The sequence below is a fragment of the Cyrtonyx montezumae genome, unplaced genomic scaffold, assembly GCF_038088225.1.
Source record: "Cyrtonyx montezumae isolate F1298 unplaced genomic scaffold, pur_monq_1.0 scaffold_165, whole genome shotgun sequence".
Taxonomy (NCBI): Eukaryota; Metazoa; Chordata; class Aves; order Galliformes; family Odontophoridae; genus Cyrtonyx; species Cyrtonyx montezumae.
In genome coordinates, this window is record NW_027071898.1 from 15280 (window position 1) to 42568 (window position 27289).

Consider the following 27289-nt stretch of genomic DNA (forward strand, 5'->3'; position numbering starts at 1 on the left):
CCGTGCCCCATAACTGTGCCCCACAGCTGTGCCCCATAACTGTGCCCCATAGCGGAGCCCCACAGCGATGTCGCGGTTCTTCACCACCGGATCCGACAGCGAATCCGAATCGTCCGCGTCCGGAGATGAACTCAGCACCAAACCCACGGGGGGCAACTACAGCAAGTATGGGGCGATGTGGGGCAGCTGTGGGGCGATGTGGGGCAGGGGGGTTAGTTATGGGGCAGCCGTGGGGCAGGGAGGGGAGCGATGTGGGGTGAGGAGATGAACTCAGCACCAAACCCACGGGGGGCAACTACAGCAAGTATGGGGCCGTGTGGGGCGGCTATGGGGCGGGGGGTTAGTTATGGGGCAGCTGTGGGGCAGGGGGGGTTAGTTATGGGGCAGCCGTGGGGCAGGGAGGGGAGCGATGTGGGGTGTGGAGATGAACTCAGCACCAAACCCACGGGGGGCAACTACAGCAAGTATGGGGCCGTGTGGGGCGGCTATGGGGCGATGTGGGGCAGGGGGTTAGTTATGGGGCGGCTGTGGGGCAGGGGGGGTTAGTTATGGGGCAGCCGTGGGGCAGGGAGGGGAGCGATGTGGGGTGTGGAGATGAGCTCAGCACCAAACCCACGGGGGGCAGCTACAGCAAGTATGGGGCCGTGTGGGGCGGCTATGGGGCGATGTGGGGCAGGGGGTTAGTTATGGGGCAGCTGTGGGGTAGGGGGGCTAGTTATGGGGCAGCTGTGGGGCGGGGGGGGCTAGTTATGGGGCAGCTGTGGGGCGGGGGGAATTAGTTATGGGGCAGCTGTGGGGCAGGGGGGGTAGTTATGGGGCAGCTATGGTGTGGCTGTGGGGCAGGGGGTGACTTTGGGGCTGCTGTGGGGGGGGGGGGGGGGGGAAGTTATGGGTCACCGTGGGCCAACCGTGGGGCACTCGTGGGGCGGCTGTGGGGCAGTTATGGGGCAGCTATGGGGCAGCCCCACACTTGCCGTGCCCCACTGCAGGCCGCTGCTGCTGAGCGAGGATGAGGAGGACACGAAGCGCGTGGTGCGCAGCGCCAAGGACAAGAGGTCAGTGGGGCGCTATGGGGCTGCCCCACACATCTGTGGGGCGGCCCCACATCTGTGGGGCCGGGCGGGTTCCTAGGGGTGTCCAGGCTGATCCCATTGGTTTCTGTGGGGTTATGGGTCAGATCTGTGGGGCTCAGTGGCTTTCTGTGGGTCTGTCCCACACATCTGTGGGGCTGAGTGCGTTCCTGTGGGTCTGACTTACACATCTATGGGTCTGCCCCACATCTGTGGGGCCGGGCGGGTTCCTAGCGGTGTCCAGGCTGATCCCATTGGTTTCTGTGGGGCTGAATGGGTTCTTGTGGGGCTGCCCCACACATCTGTGGGGCTCAGTGGGTTCCTATGGGTCTGACCCACACATCCATGGGTCCGCCCCACACGTGTGGGTCCAGGCTCGAGGAGCTGTCCTACCTGATCCTGATCTTTCTTCTATGGGGTTTCATAGGGGTTAACGGGGTCCTGCCTCATTCCTAAGTGCCTCAGTGGGTTCCTATGGGTCTGCCCCACACATCTATGGGTCTGCCCCACATATGTGGGTCCAGGTTCGAGGAGCTGTCCTACTTGATCCTCCCATTGCACAATAACCCATTTCTATGGGGTTTCATAGGGGTTAATGGGGTCCTGCCTCATTCCTATATACCTCAATGGCTTCCGCTCTTTCTGCCCCACACATCTATGGGTCCGCCCCACATATGTGGGTCCAGGTTCGAGGAGCTGTCCAACCTGATCCTGATCCTTCTTCCTTCTATGGGGTTTCATAGGGGATAACGGGGTCCTGCCTCATTCCTATATACCTCAATGGCTTCCGCTCTTTCTGCCCCACACATCCATGGGTCCGCCCCACACGTGTGGGTCCAGGCTCGAGGAGCTGTCCTACCTGATCCTGATCCTTCTTTCTTTGGGGTTTTAACCCCCATTTAGGGGGATAACGGGGTCCTGGCTCATTCCTATGTACCTCAATGGCTTCCGCTCTTTCTGCCCCACACATGTGTGGGTCCGCCCCACATATGTGGGTCCAGGCTCGAGGAGCTGTCCTACCTGATCCTCCCATGGGGCTTTAGATCCCTCTTCTATGGGGTTTTATAGGGGTTAATGGGGTCCTGCCTCATTCCTACGTACCTCAATGGCTTCCGCTCTTTGTGCCCCACACATCCGTGGGTCCGCCCCACACGTGTGGGTCCAGGTTCGAGGAGCTGTCCAACCTGATCCTGATCCTTCTTCCTTCTATGGGGTTTTAACCCCCATTTAGGGGGATAACGGGGTCCTGGCTCATTCCTATGTACCTCAATGGGTTCCTATGGGTCTGCCCCACACATCCGTGGGTCCGCCCCACATATGTGGGTCCAGGCTCGAGGAGCTGTCCTACCTGATCCTGATCCTGGTCCTGGTCCCTCTTCTATGGGGTTTCGTAGGGGATAACGGGGTCCTGGCTCATTCCTACGTACCCCAATGGCTTCCGCTCTTTCTGCCCCACACATCCGTGGGTCCGCCCCACATATGTGGGTCCAGGCTCGAGGAGCTGTCCTACCTGATCCTGATCCTTCTTCCTTTGGGGTTTTAACCCACATTTAGGGGGTTAACGGGGTCCTGGCTCATTCCTACGTACCTCAATGGCTTCCGCTCTTTCTGCCCCACACATCCGTGGGTCCGCCCCACACGTGTGGGTCCAGGCTCGAGGAGCTGTCCTACCTGATCCTTCTTCCTTCTATGGGGTTTTAACCCCCATTTAGGGGGATAACGGGGTCCTGCCTCATTCCTACGTACCTCAATGGCTTCCGCTCTTTCTGCCCCACACATCTATGGGTCCGCCCCACACGTGTGGGTCCAGGTTCGAGGAGCTGTCCAACCTGATCCTGATCCTTCTTCCTTCTATGGGGTTTTAACCCCCATTTAGGGGGATAACGGGGTCCTGGCTCATTCCTATGTACCTCAATGGGTTCCTATGGGTCTGCCCCACACATCCGTGGGTCCGCCCCACATATGTGGGTCCAGGTTCGAGGAGGTGTCCTACCTGATCCTTCTTCCTTTGGGGTTTTAACCCCCATTTAGGGGGTTAACGGGGTCCTGGCTCATTCCTATGTACCTCAATGGGTTCCTATGGGTCTGCCCCACACATCCATGGGTCTGCCCCACATATGTGGGTCCAGGTTCAAGGAGCTGTCCAACCTGATCCTCCCATGGGGCTTTAGATCCCTCTTCTATGGGGTTTCATAGGGGATAACGGGGTCCTGGCTCATTCCTACGTACCCCAATGGCTTCCGCTCTTTCTGCCCCACACATCCGTGGGTCCGCCCCACATATGTGGGTCCAGGCTCGAGGAGGTGTCCTACCTGATCCTTCTTCCTTTGGGGTTTTAACCCACATTTAGGGGGATAACGGGGTCCTGGCTCATTCCTATGTACCTCAATGGGTTCCTATGGGTCTGCCCCACACATCCATGGGTCCGCCCCACACGTGTGGGTCCAGGTTCGAGGAGCTGTCCTACTTGATCCTCCCATGGGGTTTTATCTCCTATTTCTATGGGGTTTCATAGGGGTTAATGGGGTCCTGCCTCATTCCTACGTACCCCAATGGCTTCCGCTCTTTCTGCCCCACACATCCGTGGGTCCGCCCCACACGTGTGGGTCCAGGCTCGAGGAGGTGTCCTACCTGATCCTTATTCCTTCTATGGGGTTTTAACCCACATTTAGGGGGATAACGGGGTCCTGGCTCATTCCTACGTACCTCAATGGCTTCCGCTCTTTCTGCCCCACACATCCATGGGTCCGCCCCACACGTGTGGGTCCGGGTTTGAGGAGCTGTCCTACCCGATCCTGATCCCTCTTCCTTCTATGGGGCTTCATAGGGGTTAATGGGGTCCTGGCTCATTCCTACGTACCCCAATGGCTTCCGCTCTTTCTGCCCCACACATCCGTGGGTCCGCCCCACACGTGTGGGTCCAGGTTCGAGGAGCTGTCCAACCTGATCCGCACGATCCGCAACGCCATGAAGATCCGGGACGTGACGCGCTGCCTGGAGGAGTTCGAGCTCCTGGGCCGCGCCTACGCCAAAGCGCGCGCCGTCCTCGACAAGGAGGGGGTGCCCCGCTTCTACGTGCGCCTGCTGGCCGACCTCGAGGACTACCTCAACGAGGTGTGGGGCGCTGTGGGGCGCTGTGGGGCAGGGAGCTGTGGGGCGGGTTGGGGGGCGGTGGGGGGGAAGGGGTGGGAGCTATGGGGCAGGATGTGTTGTCCTTCTGTGTCCTATTACTCATCAATTTGGAGGACTACCTCAACGAGGTGTGGGGCGCTATGGGGCGCTGTGGGGCAGGGAGCTGTGGGGCGGGTTGGGGGGCGGTGGGGGGGAAGGTTTGGGAGCTATGGGGCAGGATGTGCTGTGGTTATATGTTCTATTACTCCACTATCTGGAGGGCTATCTCAACGAGGTGTGGGGCGCTGTGGGGCGCTGTGGGGCAGGGAGCTGTGGGGCGGGTTGGGGGGCGGTGGGGGGGAAGGTGTGGGAGCTATGGGGCAGGATGTGTTGTCCTTCTGTGTCCTATTACTCATCAATTTGGAGGACTACCTCAACGAGGTGTGGGGCGCTATGGGGCGCTGTGGGGCAGGGAGCTGTGGGGCGGGTTGGGGGGCGGTGGGGGGGAAGGGGTGGGAGCTATGGGGCAGGATGTGCTGTGGTTATATGTTCTATTACTCCACTATCTGGAGGGCTATCTCAAAGAGGTGTGGGGCGCTATGGGGCGCTGTGGGGCAGGGAGCTGTGGGGCGGTTTTGGGGGCGGTGGGGGGGAAGGGATGGGAGCTATGGGGCAGGATGTGTTGTCCTTCTATGTCCCCTTTTTGGCCCATATTGAGGACTACCTCAGCGAGGTGTGGGGCGCTATGGGGCGCTGTGGGGCAGGGAGCTGTGGGGCGGGTTGGGGGGCGGTGGGGGTCGCGGTGTGGGAGCTATGGGGCAGGATGTGCCCCGCTTCTACGTGCGCCTGCTGGCCGACCTCGAGGACTACCTCAACGAGGTGTGGGGCGCTATGGGGCGCTGTGGGGCAGGGAGCTGTGGGGCGGGTTGGGGGGCGGTGGGGGGGAAGGTGTGGGAGCTATGGGGCAGGATGTGTTGTCCTTCTGTGTCCTATTACTCATCAATTTGGAGGACTACCTCAACGAGGTGTGGGGCGCTATGGGGCGCTGTGGGGCAGGGAGCTGTGGGGCGGGTTGGGGGGCGGTGGGGGGGAAGGTGTGGGAGCTATGGGGCAGGATGTGCTGTGGTTATATGTTCTATTACTCCACTATCTGGAGGGCTATCTCAACGAGGTGTGGGGCGCTATGGGGCGCTGTGGGGCAGGGAGCTGTGGGGCGGGTTGGGGGGCAGTAGGAGTCAAGGTGTGGGAGCTATGGGGCAGGATGTGCCCCGCTTCTACGTGCGCCTGCTGGCCGACCTCGAGGACTACCTCAACGAGGTGTGGGGCGCTATGGGGCGCTGTGGGGCAGGGAGCTGTGGGGCGGGTTGGGGGGCGGTGGGGGGGAAGGGGTGGGAGCTATGGGGCAGGATGTGCTGTGGTTATATGTTCTATTACTCCACCATCTGGAGGGCTATCTCAACGAGGTGTGGGGCGCTATGGGGCGCTGTGGGGCAGGGAGCTGTGGGGCGGGTTGGGGGGCGGTGGAGGGGAAGGGATGGGAGCTATGGGGCAGGATGTGCTGTGCTTTTATGTCCACTTGTTGGCCAATTTGGGGGGCTATCTCAACGAGGTGTGGGGCGCAATGGGGCGCTGTGGGGCAGGGAGCTGTGGGGCGGGTTGGGGGGCGGTGGGGGTCACGGTGTGGGAGCTATGGGGCAGGATGTGATGTGGTTATGTGTGCTATTACTCCACTATCTGGAGAACTACCTCAACGAGGTGTGGGGCGCTGTGGGGCAGGGAGCTGTGGGGCGGGTTGGGGGGCGGTGGAGGGGAAGGGATGGGAGCTATGGGGCAGGATGTGTTGTCCCTCTATGTCCCCTTTTTGGCCCATATTGAGGACTACCTCAGCGAGGTGTGGGGCGCTATGGGGCAGGCTGTGGGGCGCTGTGGGGCAGGCTGTGGGGCAGGCTGTGGGGCAGTGACCCATAGCGCCCCACAGCTGTGGGAGGACAAGGAGGGGAAGGATGCTGTGTTCTATAGGATGGGATAGGGGCACTATGGGTCTTGCTTTGGGGCGCTATGGGGCAGGCTGTGGGGCGCTATGGGGCAGGCTGTGGGGCGCTATGGGGCAGGCTGTGGGGCAGTGACCCATAGCGCCCCACAGCTGTGGGAGGACAAGGAGGGGAAGAAGAAGATGAACAAGAACAACGCGAAGGCGCTGAGCGTTCTCGGGGCGCTATGGGGCAGGCTGTGGGGCGCTATGGGGCAGGCTGTGGGGCGCTATGGGGCAGGCTGTGGGGCAGTGACCCATAGCGCCCCACAGCTGTGGGAGGACAAGGAGGGGAAGGATGCTGTGTTCTATAGGATGGGATAGGGGCACTATGGGTCCTGCTCTGGGGCGCTATGGGGCAGGCTGTGGGGCAGGCTGTGGGGCAGGCTGTGGGGCAGTGACCCATAGCGCCCCACAGCTGTGGGAGGACAAGGAGGGGAAGGATGCTGTGTTCTATAGGACGGGATAGGGGCACTATGGGTCCTGCTCTGGGGCGCTATGGGGCAGGCTGTGGGGCGCTATGGGGCAGGCTGTGGGGCAGGCTGTGGGGCAGTGACCCATAGCGCCCCACAGCTGTGGGAGGACAAGGAGGGGAAGGATGCTGTGTTCTATAGGACGGGATAGGGGCACTATGGGTCTTGCTCTGGGGCGCTATGGGGCAGGCTGTGGGGCGCTATGGGGCAGGCTGTGGGGCGCTATGGGGCAGGATGTGGGGCAGTGACCCATAGCGCCCCACAGCTGTGGGAGGACAAGGAGGGGAAGGATGCTGTGTTCTATAGGACGGGATAGGGGCACTATGGGTCCTGCTCTGGGGTGCTATGGGGCAGGCTGTGGGGCGCTATGGGGCAGGCTGTGGGGCAGTGACCCATAGCGCCCCACAGCTGTGGGAGGACAAGGAGGGGAAGAAGAAGATGAACAAGAACAACGCGAAGGCGCTGAGCGTTCTCGGGGCGCTATGGGGCAGGCTGTGGGGCGCTATGGGGCAGGCTGTGGGGCGCTATGGGGCAGGCTGTGGGGCAGTGACCCATAGCGCCCCACAGCTGTGGGAGGACAAGGAGGGGAAGGATGCTGTGTTCTATAGGATGGGATAGGGGCACTATGGGTCCTGCTCTGGGGCGCTATGGGGCAGGCTGTGGGGCAGGCTGTGGGGCAGGCTGTGGGGCAGTGACCCATAGCGCCCCACAGCTGTGGGAGGACAAGGAGGGGAAGGATGCTGTGTTCTATAGGACGGGATAGGGGCACTATGGGTCCTGCTCTGGGGCGCTATGGGGCAGGCTGTGGGGCGCTATGGGGCAGGCTGTGGGGCAGGCTGTGGGGCAGTGACCCATAGCGCCCCACAGCTGTGGGAGGACAAGGAGGGGAAGGATGCTGTGTTCTATAGGACGGGATAGGGGCACTATGGGTCTTGCTCTGGGGCGCTATGGGGCAGGCTGTGGGGCGCTATGGGGCAGGCTGTGGGGCGCTATGGGGCAGGATGTGGGGCAGTGACCCATAGCGCCCCACAGCTGTGGGAGGACAAGGAGGGGAAGGATGCTGTGTTCTATAGGACGGGATAGGGGCACTATGGGTCTTGCTCTGGGGCGCTATGGGGCAGGCTGTGGGGCGCTATGGGGCAGGCTGTGGGGCAGTGACCCATAGCGCCCCACAGCTGTGGGAGGACAAGGAGGGGAAGAAGAAGATGAACAAGAACAACGCGAAGGCGCTGAGCACTCTGCGGCAGAAGATCCGCAAACACAACCGCGACTACGAAGCGCTCATCGCCGCCTACAGACAGGTGCGCTATGGGGAGATGTGGGGCAGGGGGTGGGGCGGGGGGTGGGGGCGTGTGGGGCAGGGGGTGGGGGCGTGGGGGGGTGGGGATGTGGGGGGAGGATGGGGTGGAGGTGGGGCAGGGGGGTGGTCGTGAGGGGGGTGATGTGGGGCAGGGGGTGGGGAGGTGTGGGGCAGGGGGTGGGGAGATGTGGGGTGGAGGGATGGGGGTGATGTGGGGCAGGGGGTGGGGAGGTGTGGGGCAGGGGGTGGGGAGATGTGGGGTGGGGGGATGGGGGTGATGTGGGGCGGGGAGTGGGGAGGTGTGGGGCAGGGGGTGGGGCAGGGGGTGGGGAGGTGTGGGGCGGGGTTGGGGGCGTGGGGGGTGGGGATGTGGGGGGAGGATGGGGTGGAGGTGGGGCAGGGGGGTGGTCGTGAGGGGGGTGATGTGGGGCGGGGGGTGGGGAGGTGTGGGGCAGGGGGTGGGGAGATGTGGGGTGGGGGGATGGGGGTGATGTGGGGCAGGGGGTGGGGAGATGTGGGGTGGGGGGATGGGGGTGATGTGGGGCAGGGGGTGGGGCGGGGGGTGGGGGCGTGTGGGGCAGGGGGTGGGGGCGTGGGGGAGTGGGGATGTGGGGGGAGGATGGGGTGGAGGTGGGGCAGGGGGGTGGTCGTGAGGGGGGTGATGTGGGGCAGGGGGTGGGGAGGTGTGGGGCACGGCATGGGGCGGGGGTGGGGAGATGTGGGGCGGGGGGTGGGGGCGTGTGGGGCAGGGGGTGGGGAGGTGTGGGGCAGGGGGTGGAGAGGTGTGGGGTGGAGGGATGGGGGTGATGGGGGTGATGTGGGGCAGGGGGTGGGGAGGTGTGGGGCAGGGGGTGGGGAGATGTGGGGTGGGGGGATGGGGGTGATGTGGGGCGGGGAGTGGGGAGGTGTGGGGCAGGGGGTGGGGAGGTGTGGGGCCGGGGTTGGGGGCGTGGGGGGTGGGGATGTGGGGGGAGGATGGGGTGGAGGTGGGGCAGGGGGGGTGGTCGTGAGGGAGGTGATGTGGGGCAGGGGGTGGGGAGATGTGGGGCACGGCATGGGGCGGGGGTGGGGAGATGTGGGGTGGGGGGATGGGGGTGATGTGGGGCCAGGGGGTGGGGAGGTGTGGGGCAGGGGGTGGAGAGGTGTGGGGTGGAGGGATGGGGGTGATGGGGGTGATGTGGGGCAGGGGGTGGGGAGATGTGGGGCAGGGGGTGGGGAGATGTGGGGTGGAGGGATGGGGGTGATGTGGGGCAGGGGGTGGGGAGGTGTGGGGCAGGGGGTGGGGAGATGTGGGGTGGAGGGATGGGGGTGATGGGGGTGATGTGGGGCGGGGAGTGGGGAGGTGTGGGGCAGGGGGTGGGGAGGTGTGGGGCAGGGGGTGGGCGGGTGGGGATGTGGGGGGGGCGGGGGGTGGGGGGAGGTGGAGGTGGGGGGGTGATGTGGGGCAGAGGGTGGGGAGATGTGGGGCAGGGGGTGGGGAGATGTGGGGCAGGGGGTGGGGGATGGGGGTGAGGGGGGAGATGTGGGGCAGGGGGTGGGGGGGTGGGGATGTGGGGGGGGGTTGGGGGGGAGGTGGGGGGTTGGGGGAGGGAGATGTGGGGCAGGGGGTGGTGAGGTGTGGGGCAGGGGGTCGGGGGGTGGGGATGTGGGGGGAGGATGGGGGGTATGATGTGGGGCAGGGGGATGGGCGTGAGGGGGGTGATGTGGGGCAGGGTGTGGGGCCATGTGGGGCAGGGCGCAATGGGGTCCATATGGGGCAGCTATGGGTCAGTGTGGGGCAACTTGTGGGGCAGCTATGGGGCAGGATGGGGTCGATATGGGGCAGCTATGGGGCAGTGTGGGGCAACTTGTGGGGCAGCTATGGGGCAGGATGGGGTCGATATGGGGCAGCTATGGGGCAGCATGTGGGGTAGCTATGGGGCAGGCTGGGGTCGATGTGGGGCAGCGCCCCACAGCGTCACCGTGTGCCCCACAGAACCCGGAGCAGTCGGCGGATGAGGACGAGGAGAAGAAGAGCCGCGACTCCGAGGGTACGTGTGGGGCAGCCCCACACATCGGCGCTCTGGGTCCCGCTGTGGGGCACTGTGGGTCACTGTGGGTTGCTATGGGTCGATGTGGGTCGCTGTGGGTCACGCTATGGGGCACTGTGGGTCTCTATGGGTTGCTGTGGGGTGCTATGGGGCGCTGTGGGTCACGCTATGGGTCTCTGTGGGTCACGCTATGGGTCTCTGTGGGTCACGCTATGGGTCACGCTATGGGGTGCTGTGGGTCACGCTATGGGTCACGCTATGGGGTGCTGTGGGTCACGCTATGGGGTGCTGTGGGTCACGCTATGGGTCACGCTATGGGGCGCTATGGGTCACGCTATGGGTCACGCTATGGGGCGCTGTGGGTCACGCTATGGGTCACGCTATGGGGTGCTGTGGGTCACGCTATGGGGCGCTGTGGGTCACGCTATGGGGCGCTGTGGGTCACGCTATGGGTCACGCTATGGGGCGCTATGGGTCACGCTATGGGTCACGCTGTGGGGTGCTGTGGGTCACGCTGTGGGTCACGCTATGGGTCACGCTATGGGGCGCTGTGGGTCACGCTATGGGGCGCTGTGGGTCACACTATGGGTCACGCTGTGGGGTGCTGTGGGTCACGCTGTGGGTCACGCTATGGGGTGCTGTGGGTCACGCTATGGGATGCTGTGGGTCACGCTATGGGTCACGCTATGGGGCGCTGTGGGTCACGCTATGGGTCACGCTATGGGTCACGCTATGGGGTGCTGTGGGTCACGCTATGGGATGCTGTGGGTCACGCTATGGGTCACACTATGGGGCGCTGTGGGTCTCGCTGTGGGGCACTGTGGGTCACGCTATGGGGCGCTGTGGGTCACGCTATGGGGCGCTGTGGGTCACGCAGGCTCGTCGAGCTCGGAGGACGACGACGATGTGGGGCTGAGCGCCGCCGCGTTCCTCAAGAAGAAGGACGGAGCGCGCCCCAAACGCTCCGAGGTACCGCGTGTGGGGCAGGGTGTGGGGCAGAGATGTGTGGGGCGGGGGGGTGTGTGGGGCAGGAGGTGTGGGGCAGGAGGTGTGGGGCAGGGGGTGTGGGGCAGGGATGTGTGGGGCAGGGGGTGTGTGGGGCGGGGGGTATGTGGGGCAGGAGGTGTGTGGGGTGGGGTGTGGGGCAGGGATATGTGGGGTGGGGTTGCTGTGGGTCGCTATGGGTCCCGCTGTGGGTCACTATGGCTCACGCTATGGGTCGCTGTGGCTCACGCTGTGGGTCCCGCTGTGGGTCGCTGTGGGTCTTGCTGTGGGTCCTGCCATGGGTCCCGCTGTGGGTCGCTGTGGGTCCCACTATGGGTTGCTGTGGGTCCCGCTGTGGGTCGCTGTGGGTCGCCGTGGGTCGCTGTGGGTCCCGCTGTGGGTCCTGCTGTGGGTCCCGCTGTGGGTCGCCGTGGGTCCCGCTGTGGGTCCCGCTGTGGGTCGCTGTGGGTCCCGCTGTGGGTCCTGCTGTGGGTCCTGCTGTGGGTCCCGCTGTGGGTCGCCGTGGGTCCTGCTGTGGGTCCCGCTGTGGGTCGCTGTGGGTCCCGCTGTGGGTCGCTGTGGGTCCCACTGTGGGTCCTGCTGTGGGTCTGGCTGTGGGTCGCTGTGGGTCCCGCTGTGGGTCGCTATGGGTCGCCGTGGGTCCCACTGTGGGTCACTATGGGTCTCGCTATGGGTCGCTGTGGGTCCCACTGTGGGTCACTATGGGTCTCGCTATGGGTCGCTGTGGGTCCCACTGTGGGTCGCTGTGGGTCCCGCTGTGGGTCGCCGTGGGTCACACTGTGGGTCCCTATGGGTCCCACTGTGGGTCGCTATGGGTCGCTGTGGGTCCTGCTGTGAGTCCTGCTGTGGGTCCTGCTGTGGGTCGCCATGGGTCCCACTGTGGGTCACTATGGGTCCCACTGTGGGTCGCTGTGGGTCGCTGTGGGTCGCGCTATGGGGCCGCCCCACAGGAGTCGTCGGAGTCGTCGGGGTCGGAGTCGGAGGAGTGGGGCAGTTCGGGGTCGGGGACGGATTCGGAGTCGGATGAGGAGGAGGGGAAGTACACATCGCTGGCCTCCAAGTTCCTCAAGAAGTACGGGACCCACGGCCGCCCCATAGCTGCCCCATAGCCGCCCCATAGCCGCCCCATAGCCGCCCCATAGCCGCCCCATAGCCGCCCCATAGGGAGCCCATTGAGAGCCATTGAGGTCAATGGAGTCCCCATAGAGATCCATAGGGACCCATAGAGAGCCCATAGAGGGTCCTCTGTGCAGTGCAGGGCTGCCCCATAGCTGCCCCATAGCTGCCCCATAGCCGCCCCATAGCCGCCCCATAGCCGCCCCATAGAGAGCCCATTGAGAGCCATTGAGGTCAATGGAGTCCCCATAGAGATCTATGGAGAGCCCGTTTAGATCCATAGTGACCAATGGATGCCCCATAGCTGCCCCACACCTGCCCCATAGCCGCCCCATAGCCGCCCCACAGCTGCCCCATAGCGGCCCCATAGCTGCCCCATAGCTTCCTCCCCACTTCTGCCCCACTTCCCCCCCACTCCCGCCCCACTGCCCCCCACTTCCCACCCCACTTCCCGCCCCATTTCCTCCCCACTTCCTGCCCACTTCCCCCCCACTTCCTGCCCCACTTCACCCCCCCACTTTCCCCCCCCACTCCTTCCCCACTCCTGCCCCACTCCCTGCCCCACTTCCGCCCCACTTCCCCCCCACTCCTGCCCCATTCCCTGCCCCACTTCCCCCCCACTCCCGCCCCACTCCCGCCCCACTTCCTCCCCACTTCCTGCCCACTTCCTGCTCACTCCCTGCCCCACTTCCTCCCCACTTCCTGCCCACTTCCCCCCCCCACTCCAGCCCCACTCCTGCCCCACTTCCCCCCCCACTTCCTGCCCCACTTCCTGCCCCACTTCCTCCCCACTTCCTGCCCCACTCCTGCCCCACTTCCCCCCCCACTCCTGCCCCACTTCCCCCCCCACTCCTGCCCCACTTCCCCCCCCACTTCCTGCCCCACTTCCTGCCCCACTTCCTCCCCACTTCCTGCCCCACTTCCTGCCCACTTCCCGCCCCACTTCCTGCAGCACTCCCGCCCCACTTCCTGCCCACTTCCCGCCCCACTCCTGCCCCACTCCCCCCCCCACTTCCCACCCCACTCCCGCCCCACTTCCTGCCCACTTCCCGCCCCACTTCCTGCAGCACTCCCGCCCCACTTCCTGCCCACTTCCCGCCCCACTTCCCGCCCCACTCCCGCCCCACTTCCCGCCCCACTTCCTGCCCACTTCCCGCCCCACTTCCCCCCCCACTCCTGCCCCACTTCCTGCCCCACTTCCTCCCCACTTACTCTCCACTTCCTGCCCACTTCCCGCCCCACTTCCTGCCCACTTCCCGCCCCACTTCCTGCAGCACTCCCGCCCCACTTCCTGCCCACTTCCCGCCCCACTCCTGCCCCCACTCCTGCCCCACTCCCGCCCCACTTCCCGCCCCACTTCCCACCCCACTTACTCTCCACTTCCTGCCCACTTCCCACCCCACTTCCCACCCCACTTCACCCCCACTTCCTGCAGCACTCCCGCCCCACTCCCGCCCCACTCCCGCCCCACTTCCCGCCCCACTTCCCCCCCACTCCTGCCCCACTCCCGCCCCACTTCCCGCCCCACTCCGTCCGGCAGGGAGGAGGAGAAGCGCGGTGGGGAGCGGCGCCGTGAGGAGCGGCGGAAGAAGGGCCCCCACCGACGGACGCAGCGCTGCGACGACGACGACGACGACGACGGAGAGTGGGAGCGCGTCCGCGGGGGGGCGCCGCTCATCAAGGTGTGGGGCACGTGTGGGGCGGGGAGCGGGGGGGGGGGGGGCTGGGATGGGGGGCGGGGAGCAGGGGATGTGGGGCTGGGATGGGGGGCGGGGAGCAGGGGATGTGGGGCGGGGATGGGGACTGGGATGGGGGGCGGGGAGCAGGGGATGTGGGGCGGGGAGCAGGGGAGGGGGGGTGGGGAGCAGGGGATGTGGGGCTGGGAGCAGGGGATGTGGGGCTGGGATGGGGGGCTGGGAGCAGGAGATGGGGGGGTGGGGAGCAGGGGATGTGGGGCGGGGAGCGGGGGATGTGGGGCTGGGATGTGGGAATGTGGGGCTGGGATGGGGGGCTGGGATGTGGGGCTGGGAGCAGGGGATGGGGGGCAGGGAGCAGGGGATGTGGGGCTGGGATGGGGGGATGTGGGGATGGGAGCAGGGGATGTGGGGCGGGGATGGGGGGCAGGGATGTGGGGCTGGGAGCAGGGGATGTGGGGCAGGGAGCAGGGGATGTGGGGCTGGGATGGGGGGATGTGGGGCTGGGAGCAGGGGATGTGGGGCTGGGATGGGGGGCTGGGATGTGGGGCTGGGAGCAGGGGATGGGGGGCAGGGAGCAGGGGATGTGGGGCTGGGATGGGGGGATGTGGGGATGGGAGCAGGGGATGTGGGGCGGGGATGGGGGGCAGGGATGTGGGGCTGAGAGCAGGGGATGTGAGATGGGGAGCAGGAGATGTGGGGCTGGGATGGGGGGATGTGGGGTGGGGAGCAGGGGATGTGGGGCTGGGATGGGGGGATGTGGGGCGGGGAGCAGGGGATGTGGGGTGGGGAGCAGGGGATGTGGGGCTGGGTTGGGGGGCAGGGATGTGGGGCTGGGAGCAGGGCTTGGAATCAGGGAATGTGGGGCTGGGATGGGGGGATGTGGGGCTGGGTTAGGGGGCTGGGATGGGGGGATGTGAGGCTGGGATGGGGGGTTGGGATCAGGGGATGTGGGGCTGGGTTGGGGGGCTGGGATGGGGGGATGTGGGGCTGGGATGGGCTGGGATGTGGGGCTGGGATGTGGGCTGTGGGTCATACTCTGGGGCTATGGGTCACGCTATGGGGCAGTGCTATGGGTTGCACTATGGGGCAGTGCTGTGGGTGGCACTGCGGGGCTATGGGTCACGCTATGGGGCAGGGCTGTGGGTCGCGCTATGGGGCAGCCCCACACATTGCCCCCCATAGGAGAAGCCGAAGATGTTCGCGAAGGGGACGGAGATCGCTATGGGGCAGTGCTGTGGGTGGCACTGCGGGGCTATGGGTCGCGCTGTGGGGCAGGGCTATGGGTCGCGCTGTGGGGCAGGGCTGTGGGTCGCGCTATGGGGCAGCCCCACACATTGCCCCCCATAGGAGAAGCCAAAGATGTTCGCGAAGGGGACGGAGATCGCTATGGGGCAGTGCTGTGGGTGGCACTGCGGGGCTATGGGTCACGCTGTGGGGCAGGGCTGTGGGTCGCGCTGTGGGTCGCGCTATGGGGCAGCCCCACACATTGCCCCCCATAGGAGAAGCCAAAGATGTTCGCGAAGGGGACGGAGATCACTATGGGGCAGTGCTGTGGGTGGCACTGCGGGGCTATGGGTCGCGCTGTGGGGCAGGGCTGTGGGTCGCGCTGTGGGTCGCGCTATGGGGCAGCCCCACACATTGCCCCCCATAGGAGAAGCCGAAGATGTTCGCGAAGGGGACGGAGATCGCTATGGGGCAGTGCTGTGGGTGGCACTGCGGGGCTATGGGTCGCGCTGTGGGGCAGGGCTGTGGGTCGCGCTGTGGGGCAGGGCTGTGGGTCGCGCTATGGGGCAGCCCCACACATTGCCCCCCATAGGAGAAGCCAAAGATGTTCGCGAAGGGGACGGAGATCGCTATGGGGCAGTGCTGTGGGTGGCACTGCGGGGCTATGGGTCGCGCTGTGGGGCAGGGCTGTGGGTCGCGCTGTGGGTCGCGCTATGGGGCAGCCCCACACATTGCCCCCCATAGGAGAAGCCGAAGATGTTCGCGAAGGGGACGGAGATCACTCACGCGGTGGTGGTGAAGAAACTCAATGAGATCCTTCAGGCGCGCGGGAAAAAGGGCACCGACCGGTACGGCCCCGCCCCACGGATCTATGGGGCTGACCCACGGATCTGTGGGGCTGTGCCACGGAGCTGTGGGGCTGTGCCACGGAGCTGTGGGGCTGAGCCATGGAGCTGTGGGGATGACACACGGAGCTGTGGGGATGACACACACACATCTGTGGGGCTGAGCCACGGAGCTATGGGGCTGAGTTGGGAGCTGTGGGGCTGAGCTAGGGAGCTGTGGGGCTGAGCCATGGATCTATGGGGCTGAGTTGGGAGCTGTGGGGCTGAGCCACGGAGCTGTGGGGCTGAGCTAGGGAGCTGTGGGGCTGAGCCACGGAGATGTGGGGCTGAGCTACGGAGCTATGGGGCTGAGCTAGGGAGCTGTGGGGCTGAGCCTGGGAGCTGTGGGGCTGAGCCACGGAGCTATGGGGCTGAGCCACGGAGCTATGGGGCTGAGCTAGGGAGCTGTGGGGCTGAGCCACGGAGCTATGGGGCTGAGTTGGGAGCTGTGGGGCTGAGCCACGGAGCTGTGGGGCTGAGCCTGGGAGCTGTGGGGCTGAGCCTGGGAGCTGTGGGGCTGAGCCACAGAGCTGTGGGGCTGAGCCACGGAGCTATGGGGCTGAGCCACGGAGATGTGGGGCTGAGTTGGGAGCTGTGGGGCTGAGCTATGGAGATGTGGGGCTGAGCCATGGATCTATGGGGCTGAGCCAAGGAGCTGTGGGGCTGAGCCACTGAGCTGTGGGGCTGAGCATTGGATCTATGGGGCTGACCCACACTTGTGGGGCTGAGCATTGGATCTATGGGGCTGACCCACACTTGTGGGGCTGAGCCACGGATCTATGGGGCTGAGCCACGGATCTATGGGGCTGAGCCACGGAGCTGTGGGGCTGACATACAGATCTATGGGGCTGACACACAGAGCTGTGGGGCTGAGCTAGGGAGCTGTGGGGCTGACCCACACTTATGGGTTTGACCCACACTTATGGGGCTTACCTTCAGTTATGGGGCTGCCCCACAGATCTGTGGGGCAGGACGGCGCAGAGGGAGCTGCTGCAGCTGCTGGTACCCCCAGCAAGGAGCATGGGCTGGGGGTGCCGGCTCTGTGTGTGGCTCTGACCCACACTTGTGGGGCTGACCCACACTTATGGGGCTTACCTTCAGTTATGGGGCTGCCCCACAGATCAGTGGGGCAGGACGGCGCAGAGGGAGCTGCTGCAGCTGCTGGTACCCCCAGCAAGGAGCATGGGCTGGGGGTGCCGGCTCTGTGTGTGGCTCTGACCCACACTTGTGGGGCTGACCCCCGGATGTGTGGGGCAGGGCGGCGCAGATCGAGCTGCTGCAGCTGCTGGTGGGGGTGGCGAAGGAGCACAACTTGGGGGTCCCTCTGGAGGTGAAGATAAAGTTCAACATCATCGCGTCGCTCTACGACTACAACCCCAACCTCGCCACCTACATGAAGGTCACTTGGGGGGAGATGTGGGGCTGGGGGGCCGGGTGGGGCCGTGGGGGGCTGGGGTCGATGTGGGGCCGGGGTCGATGTGGGGCCATGTGGGGTTGGGGTAGGTGTGGGGCTGGGGTCGATGTGGGGCTGTGTGGGGCTGGAGTCGATGTGGGGCTGTGTGGGGCTGGGGTCGATGTGGGGCCGGGGTCCATGTGGGGCCGTGTGGGGTTGGGGTTGATGTGGGGCCGTGTGGGGTTGGGGTCGATGTGGGGCCGTGTGGGGTTGGGGTAGATGTGGGGCCATGTGGGGCTGGGGTCCATGTGGGGCCGTGGGGGGCTGGGGTCGATGTGGGGCCGTGGGGGGCTGGGGTAGATGTGGGGCCGTGGGGGGCTGGGGTAGATGTGGGGCTGTGTGGGGCTGGGGTAGATGTGGGGCTGTGTGGGGCTGGGGTCCATGTGGGGCCGTGTGGGGTTGGGGTCGATGTGGGGCTGTGTGGGGTTGGGGTCCATGTGGGGCTGTGTGGGGCTGGGGTCGATGTGGGGCTGTGTGGGGTTGGGGTCGATGTGGGGCCGTGGGGGGCTGGGGTCGATGTGGGGCCGGGGTCGATGTGGGGCCATGTGGGGTTGGGGTCCATGTGGGGCTGTGTGGGGCTGGGGTCGATGTGGGGCTGTGTGGGGCTGGGGTCGATGTGGGGCCGTGTGGGGCTGGGGTCCATGTGGGGCCGTGGGGGGCTGGGGTCGATGTGGGGCCGTGGGGGGCTGGGGTAGATGTGGGGCCGTGTGGGGCTGGGGGTCCATGTGTGGGGAGATGTGGGGCTGGGGGGGTGTGATGCGCTATGGGGGGCGGGATCTATGGGGCGCTGTGGGGCGATGTGGGGCGCTATGGGTCTGCCCCACAGCCGGAGCTGTGGCAGAAGTGCCTGAGCTGCATTGAGGAGCTGTGTGGGGCTGTGTGTCTGTGGGTGACTCTGGGTGGCTATGGGGCGCTGTGGGGCGCTATGGGGCGGGATCTATGGGGCGCTGTGGGGCGATGTGGGGCGCTATGGGTCTGCCCCACAGCCGGAGCTGTGGCAGAAGTGCCTGAGCTGCATTGAGGAGCTGTGGGTCACAGTGTGTCTGTGGGTGACTCTGGGTGGCTATGGGGCGCTGTGGGGCGGGATCTATGGGGCGCTGTGGGGCGCTGTGGGGCGCTATGGGTCTGCCCCACAGCCGGAGCTGTGGCAGAAGTGCCTGAGCTGCATTGAGGAGCTGTGTGGGGCTGTGTGTCTGTGGGTGACTCTGGGTGGCTATGGGGCGCTATGGGGCGGGATCTATGGGGCGCTGTGGGGCGCTGTGGGGCGCTATGGGTCTGCCCCACAGCCGGAGCTGTGGCAGAAGTGCCTGAGCTGCATTGAGGAGCTGTGTGGGGCTGTGTGTCTGTGGGTGACTCTGGGTGGCTATGGGGCGCTATGGGGCGGGATCTATGGGGCGCTGTGGGGCGCTGTGGGGCGCTATGGGTCTGCCCCACAGCCGGAGCTGTGGCAGAAGTGCCTGAGCTGCATTGAGGAGCTGTGTGGGGCTGTGTGTCTGTGGGTGACTCTGGGTGGCTATGGGGCGCTATGGGGCGGGATCTATGGGGCGCTGTGGGGCGCTGTGGGGCGCTATGGGTCTGCCCCACAGCCGGAGCTGTGGCAGAAGTGCCTGAGCTGCATTGAGGAGCTGTGTGGGGCTGTGTGTCTGTGGGTGACTCTGGGTGGCTATGGGGCGCTGTGGGGCGCTATGGGGCGGGATCTGTGGGGTGATGTGGGGCGCTATGGGTCTGCCCCACAGCCGGAGCTGTGGCAGAAGTGCCTGAGCTGCATTGAGGAGCTGTGGGTCACAGTGTGATGGTGGAGTTGCTGTGGGTGACTCTGGGTGGCTATGGGGCGCTGTGGGGCGCTATGGGGCGGGATCTATGGGGCGCTGTGGGGCGATGTGGGGCGCTATGGGTCTGCCCCACAGCCGGAGCTGTGGCAGAAGTGCCTGAGCTGCATTGAGGAGCTGTGTGGGGCTGTGTGTCTGTGGGTGACTCTGGGTGGCTATGGGGCGCTGTGGGGCGCTATGGGGCGGGATCTGTGGGGCGATGTGGGGCGCTATGGGTCTGCCCCACAGCCGGAGCTGTGGCAGAAGTGCCTGAGCTGCATTGAGGAGCTGTGGGTCACAGTGTGATGGTGGAGTTGCTGTGGGTGACTCTGGGTGGCTATGGGGCGCTGTGGGGCGCTATGGGGCGGGATCTATGGGGCGCTGTGGGGCGATGTGGGGCGCTATGGGTCTGCCCCACAGCCGGAGCTGTGGCAGAAGTGCCTGAGCTGCATTGAGGAGCTGTGGGTCACAGTGTGATGGTGGAGTTGCTGTGGGTGACTCTGGGTGGCTATGGGGCGCTGTGGGGCGCTATGGGGCGGGATCTATGGGGCGCTGTGGGGCGATGTGGGGCGCTATGGGTCTGCCCCACAGCCGGAGCTGTGGCAGAAGTGCCTGAGCTGCATTGAGGAGCTGTGTGTGATGGTGGAGTTGCTGTGGGTGACTCTGGGTGGCTATGGGGCGCTATGGGGCGGGATCTATGGGGCGCTGTGGGGCGATGTGGGGCGCTATGGGTCTGCCCCACAGCCGGAGCTGTGGCAGAAGTGCCTGAGCTGCATTGAGGAGCTGCTGGACGTCCTTTTTGCCAACCCCCACATCTTCATCGGGGAGAACGTCCTCGAGGAGAGCGAGAACCTCAGCAACCCCGAGCAGGTGTGGGGCGCTGTGGGGCGCTATGGGGTGTTGGGGGGGGCGCTGTGGGGTGATGGGGGGCGCTATGGGGCGATGGGGGGCGCTATGGAGCGATGGGGGGGCGCTATGGGGCGATGGGGGGTGCTGTGGGGGGCGATGGGGTGATGGGGGGGGCACTATGGGGTGATGGGGGGGCGCTATGGGGGGCGATGGGGTGATGGGGGGGGCGCTGTGGGGTGATGGGGGGCGCTATGGGGCGATGGGGGGCGCTATGGGGTGATGGGGGGCGCTATGGGGCGATGGGGGGCGCTATGGGGTGATGGGGGGGCGCTATGGGGTGATGGGGGGCCGCTATGGGGCACTGTGGGGCGCTATGGGGTGATGGGGGGCGCTATGGGGCGATGGGGGGGCGCTATGGGGGGCGCTATGGGGCAATGGGGGTGCGCTGTGGGGCGATGGGGGGCGACGGGGGGGCGCTATGGGGCGATGGGGGGCGCTATGGAGCGATGGGGGGCTGCTATGGGGTGATGGGGGGCTGCTATGGGGCACTGTGGGGCGATGGGGGGGCGCTATGGGGCACTGTGGGGTGCCATGGGGTGCTATGGGGAAGAATGAGTCCTTGTGGGGTCCTTTTGGGGGTCCCTGTGGGGGTTTTGGGGGACACTTTGGGGTCGCTGTGGGGCTGAGCGCGGGCTGTTGCTGTGGGGTGCGCTTGGGGGTCACCGTGGGGTTGTGGGGTGGGGTTGTGGGGCGCACTTTGGGGTCGCTGTGGGGTTGTGGAGCGCGCTTGGGGGTCGCCGTGGGGTTGTGGGGCGCGCTTGGGGGGTGCCGTGGGGTTGTGGGGCGCACTTGGGAGGCGCCGTGGGGCTGAGCGCGGGCTGTCGTTGCGGGGCGCACCTGGGGGTCGCTGTGGGGTTGTGGGGCGCACTTGGGGGGCGCCGTGGGTCTGAGCGCGGGCTGTCGCTGTGGGGTGCACTTTGTGGTTGCTGTGGGGTTGTGGGGCGCACTTGGGGGTCACTGTGGGGTTGTGGGGCGCACTTGGGGGTCGCCGTGGGTCTGAGCGCGGGCTGTCGTTGCGGGGCGCACCTGGGGGTCGCTGTGGGGTTGTGGGGCGCACTTGGGGGTCGCCGTGGGGTTGTGGGGTGGGGTTGTGGGGCGCACTTGGGGGTCGTGGTGGGGTTGTGGGGTGCACTTGGGGGGCGCCGTGGGTCTGAGCGCGGGCTGTCGCTGTGGGGCGCACTTTGTGGTTGCTGTGGGGTGGGGTTGTGGGGCGCACTTGGGGGTCGCCGTGGGGTTGTGGGGCGCACTTGGGGGTCGCCGTGGGGTTGTGGGGTGGGGTTGTGGGGCGCACTTGGGGGTCGCCGTGGGTCTGAGCGCGGGCTGTCGCTGCGGGGCGCACTTGGGGGTCACCGTGGGGTTGTGGGGTGGGGTTGTGGGGCGCACTTGGGGGTCACCGTGGGGTTGTGGGGCGCACTTGGGGGTCGCCGTGGGGTTGTGGGGTGGGGTTGTGGGGCGCACCTGGGGGTCGCCGTGGGGTTGTGGGGTGCACTTGGGGGGCGCCGTGGGTCTGAGCGCGGGCTGTCGCTGTGGGGCGCACCTGGGGGTCGCCGTGGGGCGCACTTGGGGGTCGCTGTGGGTCTGAGCGCGGGCTGTCGCTGTGGGGCGCACCTGGGGGTCGCCGTGGGGCGCACTTGGGGGTCGCCGTGGGTCTGAGCGCGGGCTGTCGCTGTGGGGCGCACTTGGGGGTTGCTGTGGGGTTGTGGGGTGGGGTTGTGGGGCGCACTTGGGGGGCGCCGTGGGTCTGAGCGCGGGCTGTCGCTGCGGGGCGCACTTTGTGGTTGCTGTGGGGTTGTGGGGTGGGGTTGTGGGGCGCACTTGGGGGTCGCCGTGGGGTTGTGGGGCGCACTTGGGGGTCGCTGTGGGGTTGTGGGGTGGGGTTGTGGGGCGCACTTGGGGGTCGCCGTGGGGTTGTGGGGCACACTTGGGGGTCGCCGTGGGGTTGTGGGGCACACTTGGGGGTCGCCGTGGGGTTGTGGGGTGGGGTTGTGGGGCGCACTTGGGGGGCGCCGTGGGTCTGAGCGCGGGCTGTCGCTGCCGCCGTGGGGCGCAGCCGCTGCGGGTGCGGGGCTGCATTCTGACGTTGGTGGAGCGCATGGATGAGGAGTTCACCAAAATCATGCAGAACACCGACCCGCACTCACAGGTGCGCCGCCACCGACGTGGGCGGGGGGGCGTGGGGGGCGGGGGGGGATGGGGGGAATTGGGGGGGGGATGGGGGGAAAGTGGGGGGAAATGGGGGGGGGAATGGGGGGAGGGGGAAATGGGGGAGGGGGAAATGGGGGGGGGGGAAATGGGGGGAAAATGGGGGGGAGGGGGGGGAATTGGGGGAAATGGGGGGGGGGAATGTGGGGGAGGGGGGGAAATAAGGGGGGGAATGGGGGGGAGGGGGGGAAATGGGGGGAGGGGGAAATGGGGGGGGGAATGGGGGGAAGGGGGGGGAAATGGGGGGAGGGGGGGAATGGGGGGGGAAAGTGGGGGGCGGAAATGGGGGGAGGAAATGGGAAAATGGGGGGAGGGGGAATGGGGGGGAAATAAGGGGGAAGTGGGGGGGAAGTGGGGGGGAAATGGGGGAGGGGAAATGGGGGGGGAAATGGGGGGGAGGGGGGGGGAATGGGGGGGGGAAATGGGGGGAAATGGGGGGGGGAAATGGGGGGAAAATGGGGGCAGGGGAAATGGGGGGGAAATAAGGGGGAAGTGGGGGGGGGAAATGGGGGGAAAATGGGGGGAGGGGGGGGAGAATGGGGGGAATGGGGGGGAGGGGGGGAAGTGGGGGGGGAAATGGGGGGGAGGGGAAATGGGGGGGGAAATGGGGGGGGGGAAATGGGGGGGAATGGGGGGAAAATGGGGGGGAGGGGGGGAATGGGGGGGAGATGGGGGGAAAGGGGGGGGAAAGGGGGAAGTGGGGGGGGAAATGGGGGGCGGAAATGGGGGGGAGATGGGGGGAATGGGGGGGAGTGGGGGAAAGTGGGGGGGAGGGGGGGGAAGTGGGGAGGGGGAAATGGGGGGAGGAAGGGGGGGGAAATAAGGGGGAAGGAGGGAGAAGTGGGGGGGGAAGGGGGGAGAAAAGTGGGGGGGAAGTGGGAGGAAGTGGGGAGGACATTGGGGCAGGAGCACCTGAAGGCGGAGGGCACCCCCACATCTCCCCATATCGCCCCATTTCTGCCCCACATCTCCCCATTTCTGCCCCACATCTCCCCATATCTGCCCACATCTCCCCATTTCTGCCCCATATCTCCCCAACATCTCCCCATATCTGCCCACATCTCCCCCATTTCTGCCCCATATCTCCCCACATCTCCCCATTTCTGCCATATCTCCCCGTATCTCCCCATTTCTGCCATATCTCCCCATTTCTGCCCCGTATCTCCCCATTTCTGCCCCATATCTCCCCATTTCCGCCCCACATGTGGCCCTGCTGTGCCCCACAGAGTACGTGGAGCACCTGAAGGCGGAGGGCATCCCCCACATCTCCCCATTTCTGCCCCACATCTCCCCATTTCTGCCCCACATCTCCCCATTTCTGCCCATATCTCCCCATTTCTGCCCACATCTCCCCATTTCTGCCCCGTATCTCCCCATTTCTGCCCCGTATCTCCCCACATCTCCCTTATCTCCCCATTTCTGCCCCATATCTCCCCATTTCTGCCCCGTATCTCCCCATTTCCGCCCCACATGTGGCCCTGCTGTGCCCCACAGAGTACGTGGAGCACCTGAAGGCGGAGGGCCGCGTGTGCTCCATCGTGGCGCGGCTGCAGCTGGTACCTTCAGGCGCGGGGGTCCCCCGAGGAACTGTGCCGCGTTTACCTGCGCCGCGTCCTCCACACCTACTACAAGTTCGACTACGCCGCCCTACGCATGGGAGCAGGGCCTCCAGGTGGGGGGGCTGGGGGGGCTGTGGGGGGATATAGGGGGGATATGGGGGGATATAAGGGGGCTCAGGGGGGATTTGGGGGATATAAGGGGGCTATGGGGGATTTGAGGGGATATAAGGGGGCTGTGGGGGGATTTGGGGGATATAGGGGGGCTGTGGGGGGGATATAAGGGGGCTATGGGGGGATTTGGGGGGATATAAGGGGGCTATGGGGGGATATAAGGGGGCTCAGGGGGGCTATGGGGGATATAGGGGGCTATGGGGGGATTTGGGGGATATAAGGGGGCTGTGGGGGGATATAAGGGGGCTATGGGGGATTTGGGGGGATATAAGGGGGCTATGGGGGGATATAAGGGGGCTCAGGGGGGCTATGGGGGGATATAGGGGGCTATGGGGGATTTTGGGGGGATATAGGGGGCTATGGGGGGATGTGTGGGGCTGTGGGTCCTCCACACCTACTACAAGTTCGACTACGCCGCCCTACGCAGGGAGGCAGGGCCTCCAGGTGGGGGGGCTGGGGGGGATATAGGGGGGATATAGGGGGCTATGGGGGGATTTGGGGGGATATAAGGGGGCTATGGGGGGATATAAGGGGGCTATGGGGGGGTTTGGGGGATATAGGGGGCTATGGGGGGATTTGGGGGGGATATAAGGGGGCTCAGGGGGGATTTGGGGGGATATAGGGGGGCTGTGGGGGGATATAAGGGGGCTATGGGGGGATATAAGGGGGCTATGGGGGGATTTGAGGGGATATAAGGGGGCTGTGGGGGGATTTGGGGATATAGGGGGGCTATGGGGGGATATAAGGGGGATATAAGGGGGCTATGGGGGACTATAGGGGGGATTTGGGGGCATATAGGGGGGCTATGGGGGGATATAAGGGTGCTGTGGGGGGATTTGGGGGGATATAGGGGGGCTATGGGGGATATAAGGGGGGCTCAGGGGGGATTTGGGGGGATATAGGGGGGCTATGGGGGATGTCTGGGGCTGTGGGTCCTCCACACCTACTACAAGTTCGACTACGCCGCCCTACGCAGGGAGCAGGGCCTCCAGGTGGGGGGGCTGGGGGGGGATATAGGGGGCTATGGGGGATTTGGGGGGATATAAGGGGGCTATGGGGGGATATAGGGGGGATATGGGGGATATAAGGGGGCTCAGGGGGGATTTGGGGGGATATAAGGTGGCTATGGGGGATTTGAGGGATATAGGGGGGCTCTGGGGGGATATAAGGGGGATTTGGGGGGATATAAGGGTGCTGTGGGGGGATTGGGGATATAGGGGGGCTATGGGGGGATATAAGGGGGATTTGGGGGGATATAGGGGGGCTATGGGGGGATGTGTGGGGCTGTGGGTCCTCCACACCTACTACAAGTTCGACTACGCCGCCCTACGCAGGGAGCAGGGCCTCCAGGTGGGGGGCTGGGGGGGGATATAGGGGGCTATGGGGGATTTGGGGGATATAAGGGGGATATGGGGGGATATAAGGGGGCTATGGGGGGATATAAGGGGGCTCAGGGGGGATTTGGGGGGATATAGGGGGGCTGTGGGGGGATATAAGGGGGCTATGGGGGATATAAGGGGGCTATGGGGGGATATAAGGGGCTATGGGGGGATTTGAGGGTGATATAGGGGGGCTCTGGGGGGATATAAGGGGGCTCAGGGGGGATTTGGGGGGATATAAAGGGGGCTATGGGGGGATTTGAGGGGATATAAGGGGGCTGTGGGGGGATTTGGGGGATATAGGGGGGCTATGGGGGGATATAAGGGGATTTGGGGGGATATAAGGGTGCTGTGGGGGGATTGGGGGATATAGGGGGGCTATGGGGGGATATAAGGGGGGATTTGGGGGGATATAAGGGGGCTGTGGGGGGATTTGGGGGGATATAGGGGGGCTATGGGGGGATATAAGGGGGATTTGGGGGGATATAAGGGGGCTGTGGGGGGATTTGGGGGGATATAGGGGGGCTATGGGGGATATAAGGGGGATTTGGGGGCTATGGGGGATATAGGGGGGATATAGGGGGGGCTATGGGGGGATATAAGGGGGCTCAGGGGGGATTTGGGGGGATATAAGGGGGCTATGGGGGGATTTGGGGGGATATAGGGGGGCTATGGGGGGATATAGGGGGCTATGGGGGGATGTGTGGGGCTGTGGGTCCTCCACACCTACTACTAAGTTCGACTACGCCGCCCTACGCAGGGAGCAGGGCCTCCAGGTGGGGGGGCTGGGGGGGCTGGGGGGGCTGTGGGGGGATATAAGGGGGCTATGGGGGATATAAGGGGTCTGGGGGGGATATAAGGGGGCTATGGGGGGATATAAGGGGGCTATGGGGGGATTTGGGGGGGATATAAGGGGTCTGGGGGGGATATAGGGGGGCTGTGGGGGGATTTGGGGCGATATAAGGGGGCTATGGGGGATATAGGGGGCTGTGAGGGGCTCCACTTCTGCCCCCTTTCCTGCCCTTATCTCCCCCTTCCTGCCCCCCCATCTCCCCCTATCTCCCCCCATCTCCCCCCTTCCTGCCCCCCATCTCCCTCTTCCCTGCCCCCCATCTCCCCCTATCTCCCCCCATCTCCCCCTTCCTGCCCCCCATCTCCCCCATCTCCCCCTTCCTGCCCCCCATCTCCCCCATCTCCCCCTTCCCACCCTCTATCTCCCCCCATCCCCCCCCTTCCTGCCCCCCATCCCCCCCTTCCTGCCCCCCATCTCCCCCTTCCTGCCCCTCATCTCCCCCTATCTCCCCCTTCCTGCCCCATATCTCCCCCCATCCCCCCCCTTCTGCCCCCCATCTCCCCCTTCCTGCCCCCATCTCCCCCTTCCTGCCCCCCATCTCCCCCTTCCTGCCCCCACCTCACCCCCTCTCCCCTCCCCCCGCAGCCCCCTCCCCCGCCCCGCCCCACGCCGCTCGGCCGCCCCCAAACCCCCTCAGGAAGCAGCAGTTGTGGGGCAGGGGGAGCACCCCACGAGGAAGCGTGCGGTCAGAAGGGCGAGGAGAAGGAAGAGCGCCAGGCGGAGGAAGGGCGGCCGGGAGAGGAAGAGGAGAAGAAGGAGGAAGAGGAGACGGAGGAGGAGGAGGGGAAGGAGAAGGAGGACAAGAAGGAGGAGGAGGAGGATGAGGAGGAGGAGAAGACTCGGCGGCGCTGATGGAGCGCTTGTGCAAATTCATCTACGCCAAAGACCGCACGGATCGCATCCGCACGTGCGCCATCCTGTGCCACATCTACCACCACGCGCTGCACTCCCGCTGGTTCCAGGCGCGGGACCTCATGCTCATGTCCCCACCTGCAGGACAACATCCACCCACGCCG

General features: G+C 65.7%; 2 protein-coding genes across 2 annotated transcripts in view; both read left to right on the plus strand.

Annotated features, from left to right (window-relative positions):
- CLN3 (CLN3 lysosomal/endosomal transmembrane protein, battenin) overlaps nt 1–27289 on the plus strand; it is a gene marked incomplete at both ends in the record, with an annotated part of 42497 nt that overhangs the window by 15173 nt on the left and 35 nt on the right. The gene's annotated exons all lie outside the window — the stretch shown is intronic.
- LOC136046502 (eukaryotic translation initiation factor 3 subunit C-like) lies at nt 1–27289 on the plus strand (the record flags this gene model as incomplete). Its single annotated transcript, XM_065733086.1, is given in 17 exon segments — nt 1–165; nt 990–1055; nt 3995–4184; nt 7859–7984; nt 9959–10013; nt 10891–10982; nt 11969–12090; nt 13675–13816; nt 15800–15903; nt 17197–17338; nt 19945–20070; nt 22160–22252; nt 23194–23196; nt 23808–23867; nt 23869–23983; nt 27013–27052; nt 27103–27289. Coding segments are annotated over 17 exon segments (1761 nt in total), but the record flags the coding sequence as incomplete, so codon positions are not given.